The 18,458-nt window shown below is 41.3% G+C and overlaps 1 protein-coding gene and 1 long non-coding RNA gene across 2 annotated transcripts in view; one reads left to right on the forward strand and one right to left on the reverse strand.

The window, feature by feature from the left end:
* The window catches only part of Lgi1 (leucine rich glioma inactivated 1), a 45,006-nt gene that overhangs the window by 18,244 nt on the left and 8,304 nt on the right, over positions 1-18,458 (forward strand). Inside the window, exons 3-6 of the mRNA XM_034489221.2 lie at positions 1,345-1,416; positions 1,516-1,587; positions 15,401-15,472; positions 18,091-18,260. Coding sequence (XP_034345112.1) covers positions 1,345-1,416; positions 1,516-1,587; positions 15,401-15,472; positions 18,091-18,260 — 386 coding nt within the window. The remainder of the gene's footprint in view (positions 1-1,344; positions 1,417-1,515; positions 1,588-15,400; positions 15,473-18,090; positions 18,261-18,458) is intronic.
* The window catches only part of LOC143436146 (uncharacterized), an 87,672-nt gene that overhangs the window by 301 nt on the left and 68,913 nt on the right, over positions 1-18,458 (reverse strand). The window contains exon 4 of the long non-coding RNA XR_013106348.1: positions 1,270-1,405. This is a non-coding gene — a long non-coding RNA (uncharacterized LOC143436146). The remainder of the gene's footprint in view (positions 1-1,269; positions 1,406-18,458) is intronic.

The raw sequence follows: 18,458 nt of genomic DNA on the forward strand, positions 1-18,458 counted from the left end.
GTTAACAGGCTCAGAGGGTAAAGGGGTAGGAGTCAACTTGGCTAGTTACTGGCAATTGTATTTAACCGCTACCCTCCCAACGTAAAAATATCACAAGATTTATTAACAGCATTACTATATTATTATTAAATTGTCTGGCACACAAGCCTATTATTTAGCCAAAAAAAAAAAAAAAAAAAAACGTTTTTAAGGTTTCAGCCAGAAAACTGGCAAATTCTCCAAAGAGTCCAATGGGATGTAGTAACAGATTGGCTCATGCCCCTTTTCCTTGGAGATTTTGAAGCCAGGTCCCTGTGGATTTTGAAAATGCCAATGAATTTGTCCAAGTAAAAGTGTTTCTTTAATCATTTAGTAATAAAATGGCCGCAGGTGACCAAATGTCATCAGTTTCTATCTTCAGCCTGTCCTGTTCTCAAATTATTGATTTTTTTTAAACAGCCAAAAAGTTGGTGTTCACTGTTCATGACCACTGTCCACTACACCTGCTATGAGCAATAAATGTGAAAGTCCATTTTTTCCTACATTTCCTAGTATTAAAGTCTTGGTGTTAATCATTAAATAATGATTAAAAATCATTATTTTGGCCTGTCAAAATAAATTCCAGGTCTGGAGAGATGGCTCAGTGGTTAAGAGCACTGATTAAGAGCTCTTCTAGGGGTCCTGAGTTCAATTCCCAGCAACCACATGGTGGCTCACTTCCATCTATAATGGCATCCTTTTCTGGTGTTTCTGAAGGCAGCTACAATATATATATATATATATATATATATATATATATATATATATATATATTCTTTAATAAAAAAATAAATAAATAAATAAATAACAGAAGTTTCTAGAGCATGTTTTCCCATGAAAATGACCACCAGAACCACGAAAATGTTGATTTGGTCACACCTGCTGCCTATCCCCTCTGCTTGTGTCTCAAAATGCTTCCCAGGACATGTGACACCTCACCCGAAGAGAGGAGCTTGCAGCACCCCTTCAGTGAGCACTTCAGGAGGAGACATTCAGGAGTGAGAAAAGCTGCCAAGGTTTTCTGTATAAACCACACTATAGAAAACACAGACTGCGGTGGTGGCGCACACCTTTAATCCCAGCACTTGGGAGGCAGAGGCAGGTGGATTTCTGAGTTCAAGGCCAGCCTGTTCTGCAGAGTGAGTTCCAGGACAGCCAGGGCTACACAGAGAAACCCTGTGTCAGAAAAAAGAAAGAAAGAAAGAAAGAAAGAAAGAAAGAAAGAAAGAAAGAAAGAAAACACAGACTTACCTGAGAGACCAAAGCAGCAGAGATGGGCAGCGGACGGTGTAACTCTTCTCACTGTATGCACCTTTCTCTGGGCAGGTTATTCACGTCCAACTCCTTTGATGTGATCAGTGATGATGCTTTTATTGGTCTTCCACATCTAGAATATTTGTAAGTAAGAAAAAATTTCCCCCCAACCTTGATTCAGGACAGGTTGCCTTCCGTGCCTATAGCTGTCTGACCAAATGAGAATGTTTTTGCCTCTTGCAGATTCATAGAAAACAACAATATCAAGTCCATTTCAAGGCATACTTTCCGGGGACTCAAGTCTTTGATTCACTTGTAAGTATAGGTGATGCCATTTTTTTTAAGCTTCTTTGTTTGGCTGATCTGGGTTTATTGAGGTTTCTGCAGTACTGAGATCAAACCTAGAAGCCTTGTGCATCTAGGCCACTCTACCACTGAGCTACGGCCCTAGCCTTTATTTCTGGGCTCAGGAATTCAGCTTGGTATCTAAGGTTAAGGCACCCATTTTGTGAGTGCTTATGAAAATTTAAGAGGCTTTGCATGCACATTTGCCATCTGCCCTGTCATATATCAGCATGGACTCAGGAAATTGATTATGATTACTATTTTTAGCCTAGATGGAGTATAATTAGAAAAGCAATCTATGTAGGGAAATAACATAACTGAAATAACTTTTATTATCTTCATCATCCCTCACTTCATGGAGAATTATGGGCTGACTAATATCCTTTAATTTGGTATTCATTGCTCTTTTTCACTAAGTCCTGACTCTATATGCCTTTAAACCTGATGTAGCCATAGGCAGTCTCTGTATAGTGCGGGAACAATCCACTTTATAGCTGAAATATTTAATTATTCAATGGGCGGTTAGAGATGCAGCAGTCATTCTTAACAAGGGACAATTTTGTTTCCCAGGAAATGTGAAGAAATACAAGCTGTGCTTGCTTGTCACAATATGGGAATGTTACCAGCACCTAGTGGGTGGAGGGAAGAACTGCTCCTAATTAATCTCTAATGTGAAGGGCAATCTGTGCAGGCAAGGATGACCCCGCCTGAAATGGCACAGTGGGGAAGGGAAACATCTTAACCACATGAAACCACATGAGTTTCTTCTTCCAGCTTCTTCCACCTCATTAAGACAGGGGGCACGGAGTTATTTTTAAGGAAAATACACATTAGAGATAAAACATCTACCCATGTTAGAGATGAAGAAACAGTTTCTGATACTAGATACTAAATCTGGAACCTCGTGCATTGGAAGCAAGTGTCCTACCACTGTGTTGCACCCCCAGTCCCCATTTATTAGTAGTAGTATTTATTTCAAGACAGCATCTTACTAAGTTTCCCAGGATAGCCTTGAGCTTGTTCTGTAGAACTGTATGTGTCTTGATTTTATAATCCTCTTGCCTCAAATACCCTAGTAGCTGGGATTACAGACCTTTACAACCAGGCCCAGGTCTGAGACAGAATCTTGAAGGGGAAATGTGATTACTGAACTGATATCTTATAGAACTATTAAAACATCAACTCAGCTGCTGAGTTGTGGTTTTACTATCTTCATCATTCATTCATTCATTCATTCAATGAATTCAAATCATTCAATGGTGATTTCTTAAATACCTAATATGAGTCTATCTGTGCTGATGTAACAAACCCATGTGTCATAGTCATTCTGTCAACCTCAGCCCTGCTCTGCTCTAAGCCCTGATGAAGGAGAGTAATACTTGCCCTTTGAACCTACTTTCTAGTGTGTCCATGTAGTCACCCTGCTATACCTGCCAGGCCCCACTGTCTCTTGTGTTTGTATTGCAACAAGAGAGAGATGATTGTCAAGCATATTTTATAAAATCCAATTTTGTCTTCCAAGACTTGTATGTGGTCATTACAAAACAAATACAATTTACAATGCCTTCCCTGTCAATGGTATAATACAATGTGCTGATGGCTGTGTAATAGGATGAACGTTATGTCATTTTTTTTATCATGGAATCTAGTTTTGCCAAATGTTTATCTGCAATGACAAAATTAAATAAAATAAATAAACACACAAAAGGTAAAATGGATATTCATTACCTCATGTGGTAGTTTGAATGAGAATAACCCCCATAGGTTTATATGTTTGAATACTTGGTCCCTAGTTGGTGGAACTGTTTGGGAAAGAGTAAGAGGTGTGGTCTCATTGGATAAAGTGTGTTACTGGGGACAGGCTTTGAAGTTTCAAAAAGCCTACATCATTCCCAGTTAGCTCTTTCTTCCTCATGCTTGTGGGTCAAGATAGAAGCACTCAGCTATGCTTTAAATTCATGCTTGCCTGCCTGCCGCCATGTTCCATACCACAATGGCCATGAATTCTAACTCTCTGTAACTGTGAGCCTCAGAGAAACTCTTTCTCTTATAAGTTACCTTGGTCATTGTTATCTCTTTGCAGCCGTAGAAGAATAACTAAGACAACTTAGTCTGAGACCTCCTTGATGTGTGTGTGTGTGTGTGTGTGTGTATCTCACCCCGCAGACCACCTTGATGTATATACATCCCACCCCACAGACCAGCCAACAGAGCCTCCACCGAATGCTCATCATTGACATGTTATGCAGAGGCTATAAGATCCATGGTCTCCCTAGGAACCCAAAATACAAGTGTGCTGTGCTCAGCTTGCTAGGGTGTTCCAGTTTTAAAAAGCTTGTGGCTTCTCTCAGAATCCTTACATAGAGTAGGAGAAAATGTTCTTTCTACCTCACCAGAAAAGGATGGGAAAAGGAAGGGGGCAAGGATAGAAGAAAAGAAGGGAAAGGGGGAAGAAATATACAAACTAGGAAGGAGGAAATGAAGAAAAACGATCTGTAGGGCACCCTGCTGAAGAATTCCCACTTTGCTTGACTGCAGCTCATTTTGCCCATCAAACAAAGTGGGAATTTAAGCTTAGAGCTTTAGTGGTAGGGAGACTATCAGGACAGGAGACCACTACCCCCTGAGATAACGCTCTAGAACCTTTCAAGGTCAAGGAAAAACCAAAGGGAATCTTTCAAGAGAAAGGCATGCATCTTGAGAACTGAACACACCTGCAATGCATAGGTAGTGCTGTAGTGGGGAGCAGGAGTGGGGAGATACTAGGTTATGGTTGATCGGGCAAATGGGTCCCATAGGTCATTTGCATCTTTACTTACCTATGATACTGCTATCCTTTAGATCTATAAAAGGGACAACACCGTATGGGTCATTCTAAGTCAGAACTGCATCGGGTGCAGTTTAAGCTTTTCAAGAAGTAGGTAGAACTCATGGAAATGAGTGTGATACAGTCTTGTCTTGCTCCTTCTGTAACAGGAAGAGCAATTGGGTGGACGAATCTTTTCTCACTACATGTCTTTGTCTGCAGGTTTCTCTCTTTCCTACTTAGGCTGTTCTTGAAGGTGTGTTTCCTGCTTCTCTTGCTCTCCTTTAAGGAAAGAGATGGGGCTGGCAGCCTCTGAAAACCAAATGTCCCTCTGCCTGCTCCACACATTGAGCTCCTTTCCTGCTGCTCACTGCTTATAAGTATGCCTGGAGTTTCTTTGCACCATTAGTTTCTTTCTTTCTTTCTTTCTTTCTTTCTTTTTTTTTTTTTTTTTTTGGTGTGAGGCTACAAAGAGCACTTTCTCCACCTTTGACCAATTCTTTCCGATTGAAAGGCAAAGCATTCAAGCAGTGAGGAATTATCAATGAGCCTGCTAGCCTTGTGTGCACCACAGGAAACATTTATAAAGCTGGTTCATTAGTTATACCTCATTGTAGTCTCCAGATGACCATTTGGAAGGCATAGACAGTGACATTGATCTCCTGGATGTGTGAAAATGAAAGTGTGAGTTATGCCTGAGTGGACCCTGCTCCCTGCTCATCAGCAACAAAGCCAGAAGTTACCCAGGTCCTCAGTAAGGCATCTAGTGAAGGCTCCACCATGTCAGTCAAAGCTCTCTCCTCAAGCTGACACAATACTAGTACATAATTTGTGGTGTAGAGATGTGAAAGCTGAGCCAGGAAAGTCATTCCCATACAATAGTCAGATTACAACCTCAAAGGACGAAGACCGTATAGAACGAAGATTGGTAGCAGGAATATTCTTCAAGAAACCCAATCTGACCAAAGACAGATTTCTGAAGAGAAAATAGTGAACAAAGAAAAAAAAAAAGTTGTGCAGCCCATGGTGTCCACATCAGGGAAAGTGACTGGATCAGCTGCTACTTAGAGGACAAAACAGATTGCCTGAACAGTATCTACTATAAGAAAGCCAGTCACAAGAGTTGCTAATGGGTCAGTGAACACGGTTCTAAGTGACCAACGCAAACAGCTCCTTCAAAAATACAAAGAAAGGCAGCTTTAAAAATTGAGAGAGGAACAAGAGAAAGCAAGATGCAGAGTGGACACCTCCTGCCCCTCTTGGGGCTCTGTCATTTATCCCCTTTCCAGAGTCCCCAGAATTCGAAACGAAACTATGTGCTGCTGGCAATGATCACACCCCTGCTAGTGCAGGAGACAAATCATAATCACCTGCTGTAAGACAGCCTCTTATCCCACACCTGAGATTAAAACAAAAATACGTCCACACAACGTAACTGTTTTTTATTTTGTTTTGTTTTTGTTTGTTTGTTTTAAAGAAATCAAATCTTTCACTTGCCCGGAGCCACCCAAACACAGAGTTGGATGCAGGTGTAACTCTAAAGACTGACTGTCACAGGACATTCTAGCTCTCTAACTATTCTGAATGCTTGTTGATAGCTTCTAAAATTTCCTAAAATATTCGTGCTCTTTCTGAGGGGTGAAAGCCTCTGATTTAGGTGACTAACACCTGTAGCCCAACAGTGGGGGAGTAAGTAATGCAGCCTTTGTTCTATCTCTGCAGGAACTGTGCTCTCTAACTTCCAGCCTGCTCCTTGAAGTCACAGGAAGTAAAAGAGGGATACTTTGAAAGGGAATTTTAGCGTTTATTTCTAAGTTCTTCAAAAAGTTTCTACAAAAGTTCTCCTCCAAAACGTTCTCTCTGAAACGTTGCCTCTGTTCTCTTCTAATGTTGTTCTTTCCTTCTGCTCTGATGTCACAATAAAGCCCTTATCCTCAAGGCCTTTACTCCCAATGCTGTGCCTTTTCTTCAAAATTCTTCTTGAGTTCTGTTCTGTCTCCTCTCTTTGTCCTCAGCACTTATACAACTTTCAGAATACATGACCAAATGGTTAAAAGTTCACACGTTTACACATAAATTCAAATCATAAACAGAATAAGAAGTTTATAATAGAGAATGTTTACATGCATTTCCATTAAGAGGAATTATCTGGCTAAACATTCATTGTCTTTCACAAGCTCAACAGTGTGCTACACCATAACTTTTATGACTAAGTTATTAGTGAAGTTTTGTATAGATAAACCCAGTCAATATTTTATCTTCTGTCCTTGCACTTATAGTGAATCTTTAGTTTCCTGTTTATGACCTTTGGTTAATTGATTTACAACCTCTTGAAATGTGCTCAAAGTTGTAGATGCCTGCTTGCTATCTCAGAAGCAATTAACTCATAACACTTAAAGACTGGCAGAGTTCTCATTGTGGTTTTTTCATCAGAAAGAACTTAATAGCAGTCTTATTATAAAAATGCTTAATAATTACTAATATAATTTTAGTAATTCTTATAGGATCATCAATAAGAATTAAGAAATCATCTATTTGTCTATATAGCATCACTAAAAGATACTACATCTTTGTTGTTCTGCAGAGATCTGCTCAAAAGGGTGGGCTAATACCTATTGATACACACATACAATATATATATATGGAATCTTTCCTAAAATGAAATTCTTCAACCAGGCAGTGGTGGTGCACACCTTTAATCCCAACACTTGGGAGGCAGAGGCAGGAGGATTTCTGAGTTCAAGGCCAGCCTGGTCTACAAAGTGAATTCCAGGACAGCAAGGGCTCTACAGAGAAACCCTGTCTTGGAAAAAAGAAAAAAGAAAAAAAGAAAAAGAAAAAGAAAAATATTCTTTTAGGCCTTGCCTAAAGAAGTAATTCCATCATTAACTTTAATAGTCCATGGTGGAACCATCTCAGGAAGATCACCTGCTAGTTTTTAGCTTCTCCTTGATGGCTCCTGGCACTCACTACAGATAATGACTAGACAAGAGAGAGATCTTGGGGTCAGCAAGAGGCCTCAGTAGATGGAGGTGCTTGCTGCCAAGATGATCCGAGTTGAATCTTAGGACCCACATGGTGGAAGGAAAGAACCAACTCTTTGTAAATTGTCCTCCAACCTTCGAGCATATACTGTGGTGTTTTGAAACACACACACACACACACACACACACACACACACACTACATACACACACGCACCTGCTGCATACATCCACACAAATAAATAAATGTTATAAATATTTGAAAAGAAAAAAAAAGAAAGAGATCCTAAAGACAAGAGCCCCACTTTTATTCCATTCTTCAAACTCAGAGAGGTGATGCTGGATGAACAAACTCATTCCACTCTGGCCTGATATTATAGTGGCTGCAAAGGCTGGGTCCATCTCTAAAGAAACAATGAACTCTTATCACTTTATGTGTTTGTCTTGCTAGGCTTACTTCCTAAAGGGCATTTACAGACAACTTGAAAGTCACTACAGATAACTCAGTCAGTAAGATGCTTGCCTTGTGTGCCTGACATCCTGAGTTCTAGCCCCAGAAAGCATATTTTAAAAAAATAGCAAGGCATAGAGTGGCATACTCTTGTACTTCAGTCCCTATAAAAGTATTGAGACCCTCACTGAATTGCTTTATTCTGAGTGTACTAGTATTATGTAGGCATACTTTTATAATGCTAATTAAACACTGGAAGATTCAGCTCACAGTTTGGGGAATTTTGAGGCTAGGGCACTGGAAGTGGCTCACTTCTGGTGATGGCCTTTTTATTGGCTGAATTCTAAGGTAGCATATGGCATCTTGTGGCAAGGGATCTGTAGTGTGTGTTTCTGTGAACCAAGACACAGAGTTAGGGGAAAAGCACACAGCACTGTGGATGTCCATGGCTGGGACCACCACCTCCCCGTCCTATGGACCTGCTTTCACAAATGCCCTCCTCATCCCCCAGTTTCTCCATAGTGACAGTTCCAGGGCCTCAAAAGGGGTTCTCAAAAGTTTAGCTTCACTTTAGAGTGCACCTACAACCCAGCGCTCACATCACCTGGGATATTACCCCCATTGAATGCCTAGCTGCCTTGACTGGCCAGGGTCAGGCATTTTGGAAGGCAGACATCCCATCATTCCATCTGCCTTAGTGTTCTCATGGTTTGCTTGAGAAAACCTTTGATTGTGGCAATGAAACCTACTAGAAAATTGCTGCTGTGGCAAAGTAGACTGGATCAGACAGCACATTTGTTTCAGTACACAGAGCTGTGCTGCTAAGAAAGCAGCACCCACAGCTTTCTGGGGCACTCCCATCCCCCTGCAACCATCCTCAACTTGAGCTTGTGTCTCTAGGGCTGCAGCTTCACATGCTGATTTTCTAGTTTGATACAAAATACAGAAAGAACACAAGGACACTGGCATCCACGGCCCTGATCCTGGACTGGCAGGAGCTTCCCTGCTGAGCTTGCATGCACATCACTGTGGGGCTATCCACTCATTTGATCTCCAAACAAGCTTAAGAGCTAGGTGTACCCAAGTATCTTGCTAGCCTCAGTGTCAGTGAAGATGAACTCATTTTTTTAACAGTTTTAGCCAAATTAACTGGAATTTAATAGCCCTCATCACTGGACATCACTGGAGACTCCTTTCTTCTTGATTACTCATACCCAAGAAGTGCCAGTTGACCCCTAGTACCTATTCTAGTGTTTCTCACTGTCTTTTCCACTGGAGCAACTCTGGCCAAGATCACCAGTGATACCCAGATTAATTGGGTTCCAAGTCTTTATTTTTATTTTTTGCTTTTCTGTCTTTCTTTTTTCTTTCTTTCTCTTTCTCTTTCTTTCTCTCTCTCTCTCCCCCTCTCTCTCTTTCTTTCTTTCTCTCTTCCTTTCTTTCTTTCTTTTCAAGACAAGGAGCCCTACGTGCCCATAGCTGGGCTTAAATTCACTATGTAGCCAAAAATGACCTTGAACCTTACCATCTTCCTTCTTTCACCTCCCAAGTAAAGGAATTACAAGGCTTATGTCACCACGCCTGATTAATACAGTGCTGGGGCCTGAACTCAGGGATTTGCATATGCTAATCAAGCATCCTAGTAATTGCTCTACATCCTAGGCAAGGACTCTACTTTCCAAGCTGCACCCCCAGCCCTCACCATCAGTTAGTTTACAGATTACCAACACCATCATTTTACCTATGAGTAATCTGGAAACAGGAGGGCTAATGACCTGCCCCAGGCTTTGAACCTAGGCAGGCTGGTAGCAGAAATTCCCCTTTATCCACTCATACTACACTCACAAACCTGTCAACACTCAGGCTAAAATGAAGACTTCTCAACTGATTTGGAATACAGGGGTATCCTTGCCTTTGAGCTATTGTAGACATCCTTCCTATCCTAGGCGGTGCTCAGCACCTAGCAGCTATTCCCCAACAGAGAGGCTGCAGACCCCTACCCTCTAATACTTCCACATTCCAGTACAAACAGTCCTGGCTCCATTGGTCCACAGCCGTAGTGACAGTTATGTGTTACTGACAAAAGTGTCACTTAGTGTTTAGTAAATTGGTTGTCCTTGCCCATAGCTATTCCTTTATTCTAAATAAAAACAAAAAATACTTGCTCGTTTGAAAAATTCAAATGTAAACTGACTATTCAAATCTTAAAAGTTAAATATGCTGCTATGGTTTGAGTAAGATTTGCACCTTTAAGCTCATGAAGGAGTGTAATCTCCCCAAATCCCATGCTAATGGTATTAACGTGGGAAATTAGCCTGGGTTTGGCATTTAGCATTTAGTGGCAGTATCTCTAGGAAATGGTTTAATTTAAATAATGTCTTTGGGTATAAGCCCACATGACTGAATCCTGGAGAAGTGTCATCTGCTCCTTCCTATGTCTAGATAAGTGAGCTTCCTCTCACCCACTCCAGACTCCCTGCCTCTCTCCCTCCCTCCTTCCCTATTCTGTCCCATCTTCCTTTCCTCCCTCCATACTCCTCTCCCTCTCTGCCAACCCGCCCCCTCCCTCCTGCTTGCCCCTCTCCCTGCATCCCTGCTCCTCTCCCTCTCCCCCTGCCTGCCTCTCTCCCTCCCTTGCTGCTCCTCTCCCTCCCTTCCTCCCTCCCTGACGCTCTCCCTCCCTGACTGCCTGCCTTTCCACACTCTTTATTCATTTTGGAGGTATAGACTGATGACACTAACACATTCTTCAAGCTCTCAAGGCAGAACAATCGAAGGAGTGGCTAGCAGTGAGAAAATGCTTTCCTCAGCCTTGCACTGTCCGTCTTCTGCCAGCTATTAGCCCCACCTAATATTGTGTGTCTCTGGACTTCCTAAAAAAAAAAAAAATCCTTGTCAGAGCCAATGACTCCTAAGCACGTGGTTTAAAGCACTGCTTCCAGAATCTTCTGACTGTTGTTAAAGATGAAGCCACAAGCCTTTCACAGGGGAAGGTATGGAGATGTGATTTAGGAGCAAGATTAGGACTTGGAGATAGTTCTGATCCAAAAGGAACTGCCTTCATAGAAAACTGCCAAAACTCAAGCCTGCCTCCCATCCCCTGTTTGCATGAGTTTGCACTGCACTCTGGAGCTGATTTGGAGAATCTTATAGTGAATCTGATCTAGGAAGGCTTGGGTCAGGACAAGAATCTACTGTTGCTCTGCTCATCCCAGCTGAAGGTCAACTAACATCTCTGAAGGCCACACCTTCCCCAGACCCCTTTCTCTTTTACATTCAAATTTTTTCTTACTCTTATTCCTAAGAATTCTCATGGTTAATATTAAAGTCTGGCTCTGATTTAACCCTTGCTCTTACCAGAGTGTCCTCATGACGAAACCAAGAAAGAGAATAATTTGACATTGTCTCTGTGAAGCTGGTCGGCAGCCAGGCTGGGAGGAGTGGGGAACACTGAGAAAAAGTAACACAGGTTAACACAGGCTGGAGACCTTGACCCTGAGGTGGAATAGGAAGGTCAGATAATCCTAACAACCCTAGTGGAAGCCTAATCTTAAAGCAGACAGTACCCTCAGGCTCTACAGCAGTCCCAGCTACCTAATAGGCCACATATCTCATTCTCTTCACCCTTTTGGGTAAAAAACAAATGTTGAGAAAGCTGCACACATGCTCGCCTTGGTAGCCCTGGCCTGATGCCTTACTCTGTGGAGAGTCTCACTGAAGCCTACAGGTGCCTGTGGTGGATCCAGGAGACCCTGAGCCCTCTTCCCTGCCGGCTCTAACAAGGACACAGGACTCTTAGTCAATAGTTTGTAAATCTCTCCATAGACCTTTTTGTACATCTACAGACCTATATCCTCTCTGCCTGGAGACTGCACTCTTCATACTGTTCTCATATTAATTTTCACTCGGGCATTTTAGAATGCATCGGAATCAGCCCCCTTTTTGTAAATCTATGAAATATTCTGTGTTAATTGTAAACCATTGTTTATTTACACAATCCCTTATTAACAGAGATGCCAGTTGTTTCCAATTCTTCACAGCTACAGACAAAGGCGGATAAAAGATCTTCCCTTGCTTATGCATCCGAATGCTAATATTTCCACTTTCTCCTCATTTGGGAATCGTTAAACACCCTTGACTGGCCCTTGGGCAGTTCTCTAACCCACCTCGAGTTTACAGGTTTGCTGATCCCCTCCTGAGCCCGTGATGTATTTTTCTCCACTTACCACTCAAGCTACACTAGAAGTATGCTCTTTCTCAGAATCCATTCAGTTTCTGAAGAATTAGTCCCACACTCTGCCAGCTTTGGTTCCTTGGAGAGTCTCTGCTCACACCCCTCTGTCTGTGTTCTGTTCCTCTAAATCGACCTGATGGCTCTGGGGCTTCCCAGAGACCCAGAGAAGCTATCTGAAATCCAGCCCAAGGCTAGGCAGACAGGAAAGCCTTTGTCATGACCCTGTCTTATTTCCTCTTAGTCCAGCTTTCTCAGTCTTCTTGCTCATCAAACCTAGGAAGTGCCGTCCTATCTTCTGTAACGAACCTTCGCACTGCTCATTATTGCTGCTATATATGGACAGCCGTGACAGTACATGCATGCAGGTCCGTTTTCTGAACATTGCTTCCTAGATAATATGCACACAGGAGCCTTTACCCTTTCCCTCCCCCTCCCCCTCCCCCTTTATCTTCTCCTCTCCTCGACCTGTATTTAAAGAGCAATCTTGATGCTAAATATTATCCTAGGCTATCTTGTTTTCTTTCTTTCTTTTTCATTTTTCTATTTCTAACAATATTTGAGATGAGATACTGTTGCTTCTACTTATAGAAATTTCAGTTCATGCTTGGTTTGAACCTATGGTGGTAGCATATCATGGTGGTAATGTGTAAAGGAATTAAAGTCTTTTTAAAAATTATTTATTTATTATATATATATGAGTACACTGTCACTGTCTTCAGACACACCAGAAGAGAGCATCAGGTCCCATTACAGATGGTTGTGAATCACCATGTGTTTGCTGGGAATTGAACTCAGGGCCTGTGGAAGAGCAGTCATTGCTCTTAACAGCTGAGCCATCTCTCCAGCACCCCCTCCCTTTAAAAAAAAAAAAGATTTAGTTTGTTTATTTATTTATTTTGTTTTTCAAGACTGTGTTTCTCTGTGTAGCCTTGGTTATCCTAGAACTTGTTCTGGAGACCAAGCTGGCCTTGAACTCAGAGATTCACCTGCCTCTACCTCTCAAGTGCTGGGATTAAAGGCGTGTACTATCACTGCCTGGAATTAAAGTCTTAACAATCAGAAAACAGTAAGAGACAGGAAGTGTGCTGGTTACTTTTCTATTGCTGTGATAAACACCACTACCAAAAGCAGTGTGGGGAGGAAAGGGTTTACTTGGCCTACATAACCTGAATCATAGTCTCTTGAGGGAAGCCAAAGCAGGAACCTGAAGGCAAGAACTGAAGCAGAAGCCAGCCATGCTGCTTATTGCTTATTCCTCAGCTTTCATATACACCCAGGAGCACCTGCCCAGGGATGGCACTGCTCACAGTGAGCTGGGCCTTTCCACATCACTCATCCATCAAGAAAATGTTCCACAGGCTTGCCTACAGGTCAACTGGATGGAAGCATTTTCCCAATTGAGGTTCCCTCCTCTCTGATGACTCTGGCATGTGCAAAGTCAACAAAACCTAATCAGCATAGGACAGGACCAGAGTCACAGTCTTCTTCAAGGACATAGCCCAAGTGATCTCTCACTAGGCTCCAGTTCTTAAAACGTCTACCGTTTCCCAATAACACAACAGAGGCTGAGAACCAAGCACATGGGCCTGTAGCAGATGCTCTACACCAGGGTAGCATGAGCATTAGTGAGGATGCAGAACGGAAGTCATCCAGCTACAAAGTGGTGGAGTTCTGATTCCCACCCAGCTCAGACTGACTGCAAAGCCCTGCCCTTCATTACCAAATCCGTTGTCACGGAGACCTAAACATTCTTTCCCATCCTCACATTCCATGGCTCACTGAAAAGTTTTGACGTCTAGTAGTGATCTCTAAAACCAACAAACAGCGTAATGAACTTTAAAATGAGTTAAAAAAAAAAAAAGTCAGGAATGCTCGAATGTGAAAAATCCCTTATTTAAGTAGAAGAAGTAAAAGAGAGATAACCTCAAAAAATATTTTTAAAGAAAGCTGAGAGAATTTTTCAGGGACTTTTGAGACCAACAAGAGGCTCTTCTGTTTCAGACTTGAATGTTATTGTGAGAGATAAATCAAACGTGCTGGCAAAACCCCAAAAGTGTCAGTACCTTGTGGCCGTTCCAGAACTTGATCATTCTCGTTCACTTTTCTGTAATGTGCACACATTTCTCTTACCTTGTTACTATTGGAACTATTTTCTGCTTGGTTACCATTATCAGACCCATTCCAGTTATTTGCAGAGCAGCGACTAGGAAGAGAAGAGAAAACTGATTCTGTGTCGACAGGATAGGAGTCAGGAGAACAGGGTAAGAGTCAGGAGAAGGAATAATTAAAGAGAGTGGATGGACATTAGTGAGGAAGCTTTTAACAGAAACAGGGGAGTGTACTTTGGAAAGAAGAGAGCCTCAAAGACAAAGGGATTAGAAGTGAAGCAAGGGATCTGGGAAGGAAGAAAGTCAAAAGTCCCAGCCAAACAAGGAAGGGCACTTGGAGGTGGACATTATCATCCAGTGTAGTCTGGTGTCTCTTGGGAAGCATCCTCTAGGCTGGACCTCTGAGTAGGAGTCTCAGGTGATGAATTCTAAGAGGGACACCCAAGCATCCTTCTGCTGATGGTTCATTGTTGCTACTGTCTCAAGTTGGTATCCAGTGTTATGTCAATGCTAAGTGGATCTTGAGGCAAAGAGGTCGGAGATTGAAAATTCAACAACAGAAATTTGAGTAGTGTCTTGGGAAAATAAAAGTACTGCATGTATAATTGATAAGTTATCTCTTCTTGTGTGAAGTGAGCCAACTCAAGCCAGATAAGAGTGTATATAAAGGCAGGTCTATTGGGAAACTGGTCTCAAGCCAATTCACTGGTCCCAAGGAACAAGGCCAGAGCAGTTGCCATAAAGATGGGGAGAAGAAAGAGAGGAAAAGGACCAGAGAGAGAAATGGAACCAATATATAGGAAAGATCCTCTTGGGAAGGGGAAGCCCAGCCCCTGGTCTGGGAAGTAGAGGGTAGGGTATGCCAGGCAGGGACTGAAGTATACTGGGAGAACCTGGGGTATGCCAGGCAGGGACTGAGGGATGCTGGGAGAACCTGGGGTATGCCAGGCAGGTACTGAGGGATGCTGGGAGAACCTGGGGTATGCCAGGCAGGGACTGAGGGATGCTGGGAGAAGCTGGAGGCCAGGTCCACCTGGTATGTTAAATATGAAGCACACCCACTTGTCCTGGGTTTGAATCCCAACAATTTAACAGATTGAAAATGATTTTTTAAAAGAAGTCATAAGTAAGCTTTATCATAAATGCTTTTATTGAATTTTTCACTACATTTTTGTATCACCTTTTTTTTTTCTTTTCCTAGGAGTCTCGCAAACAACAATCTCCAGACACTCCCAAAAGACATTTTCAAAGGCCTGGATTCCTTAACAAATGTGTAAGGGGACCTAAGAAATCACTGACTAATTAATTTAAAATAATTAATGAGACCTGATATTGATGATTAGTATTTTTAATTGGCTTTAAAATGAGAATGTTTTCATTGACGTCACTCTTGAATCTACAGAGACTACATGAGACTCCTTTGTGATTTAGCATGGGAAACTCTGAATACACAGTACCCAGGCATTACTCTGACAAAGTGTGTGCGTATCTTTAGGGGCGATCATAAAGGTCACTGGGGGAGCCTAGAGAGGAGAGACCTCCACAACAACTTCAGGATCTCTTTTTTTTTCTCATGAAGTTCAGGAAGTGGGGTTACAAAGAAAAAAATATAAAGGAGTCTGAGAAATTGACAAAGATGAAAGGTTACACCCATGGCTTGGTCAGGCAGCAGAAATGGAGCAGGAAGTGGGGGAAGGGAGAGGAGTTTGCCTTTCCTCTCATTAGCCTGAACAACAACTCTAGGCTTAAGCCCCAGGAATTTGGCTTAAGCCCCGGGAAGGGAATGAACTTAATTACTTTTGACCCCTTTTCAAACAAAAGAGCTTTCAAACTTTGACTTTTAAGCCTCAGAGTGAAAGATCTTCGCAAGGAATTTGTGTATTTTGCTGTAAGCAAAGCAACTTCTATATGCCCAATCCTCCCAAAAGCAATTTAGTCTCCTTAAATGTCTTCCAGAACATTAGCAGGGCATTTAAATGTCATAAAGTGGAATATAAATAAAGTAGAATACAGGAACAAATGAGAAGATGAACGAGGACTTTTTTTTTTTTTACTATCATTTACTTTGCAATAGACTATAGAAAGAGGAAATTAAATAAATATAAATGTACCACGATGGAGCCAATAGAGAAAGTGAATGTAATAAGACATGTACACACACACAGAGGATATAATCTATATGTATACTTATATATCTATATCCATATCTCCAAAAAAGCTTTTTCTAATAACAACAAATTCTGAGTTAAGAATGTCCTTCTAAGCCCAGAATTTAGCTTCAAATCAAGAAGCTAATGAAAACCTTTCTTTGTTCTTCGCAGTGGACCCCAGTCCTCTCTCAGGCCTGCTTTCCCAATTCCTGGAAACTGGTTTATTTCCAAGCAAATGCCAGAACCAAGAAGCCTCCTTGAGAGAGCTGACAGATAGATCAGCTATCTGCTCTGGTTTACCAGAGCCCAGGAGGGCTGGTGCTCTTGGGATGAGGTCACTTCTGGGAATGTTTTACAAGTTCGATGATGCCCCATGGCTTACTTGGAATATAGTTCATGCAGGGCTTCTTTTCGATCCTCTGTCAATGTAACACTTAAAGTTTGGCTTGGACTCCCCCAGAGAATCCCAGAATGAGTTTAAGCCAAATCAAGAATCATTTTAGAAGTACAAGGATTCATGACAATTTGTCTTTTAGAGGATTTTTTCTGTAGATTTTTTTAAATGAACATAGACTTTAAGAAATAGTTAAATACTCTTGTGTTTAAAATTATTTATGTGCTGCATAAAGAATGGGCGGCACAGACCTTATGAATTCTGTGTGTCCAGGAAAGGAGTGGAAAACCAACACAGACGCAGAGTAAACAGAGAGCTTGGTGATCCAAGGCCATGAGTGGAAACTCTGCCATATAGCTTATTACAGGCACAGGCTGTTCTAGGTATTATGTCTGCATTAACTCTGCTATGGTGAAGTCATGGCTTATTAAAGTGGAATTTGTAGATCACAGAATAGGATCAGGATTAGCTATGTCTATGAAGAAGAAAAGCCAGTGGCTCACTGGGTTTAATTAAATATTATACAACAATCACCACATTCTGTCCTCTACACCCAATAAGGTAGCTGCTGGACACTCATAGCCATGGGGTATGCTGCTAGTTACAAATAGGGACTGAATTTTATGTTTTACATTTAGTTATCTATTTATTTATGCCCAAGGGATTGAGCCCCGACCTTTTAATAGGCTAAGCATGCATGGCTACACTTAAGATTCTTATTTTTTTTTTTTTTTAAGATTTAGATTGTATTTTTTTTCTCATTTTATTATATTAGAAAATAATTTCATTTGGAACAACTTAGGTATATGAACCTATTTTTGAACTATAAACTTTATGAACTCTAAACATAGATGTATTTCTGATGCAAATTTAGCATCAAATTTGAGATTAAGCATAAATTCAGAGGATTAAGCATAGATTCAGAGGATCTCAAAGAGAGAGAGAGAGAAGAGAGTATTGATTAATCAATAGGCTATCAGTAATGTTTATATTGATTGCACATCTAGAGGATAAAATTTTGAATGTATTAATGATACCTATTTCTTTTTACATTTCTTTAGTGCCCCTGTTTAAAATAATACAATTTATGTATATGACTCATATGCTATTTCCATCAACTCTACTCTTCTAGTCTAAGATACCACTGAATCCAGACAAAAACAGGTTACTAGGATCTGGGTGGCCTTCAAGGGTGCTCTGTGATCACCTTCTGAGCCCAAACTGAATAAGCAGTCAAGTTCGACATAGATAACAGAGCATGTGCAGGTTTTAATGCTGGAGTTGAAGCCATGCGTGGGTCGTGACAGGACCCATCCACTGCAAATGCAGCAGAGGTTTCTGTTTCAGGGACCTAAGAGGGAACTCATTTAATTGTGACTGTAAGTTGAAGTGGCTGGTGGAATGGCTCGGTCACACCAATGCAACCGTAGAAGACATCTACTGTGAAGGCCCACCGGAATATAAGAAACGTAAAATCAATAGCCTCTCCCCCAAGGATTTTGACTGTATCATTACAGGTAATGTATTGAAAACCATTTTATAGCAGAAAATTATTTAAAAGGCTGCCTTTTTTGCACTTATAAAAATTGATCTTTTAAAATTTGTTAAGAACCATCTGAGCAATTTAATGTGTGAAATATTATGAACCTTTAAAACTCTACATGCATAAAATTGCAGAATTGTCATTTTAGTATTTCTCTGAATAAATATATGAC

The sequence above is a fragment of the Arvicanthis niloticus genome, chromosome 1 (genome assembly GCF_011762505.2).
Source record: "Arvicanthis niloticus isolate mArvNil1 chromosome 1, mArvNil1.pat.X, whole genome shotgun sequence".
Classification (NCBI taxonomy): domain Eukaryota; kingdom Metazoa; phylum Chordata; class Mammalia; order Rodentia; family Muridae; genus Arvicanthis; species Arvicanthis niloticus.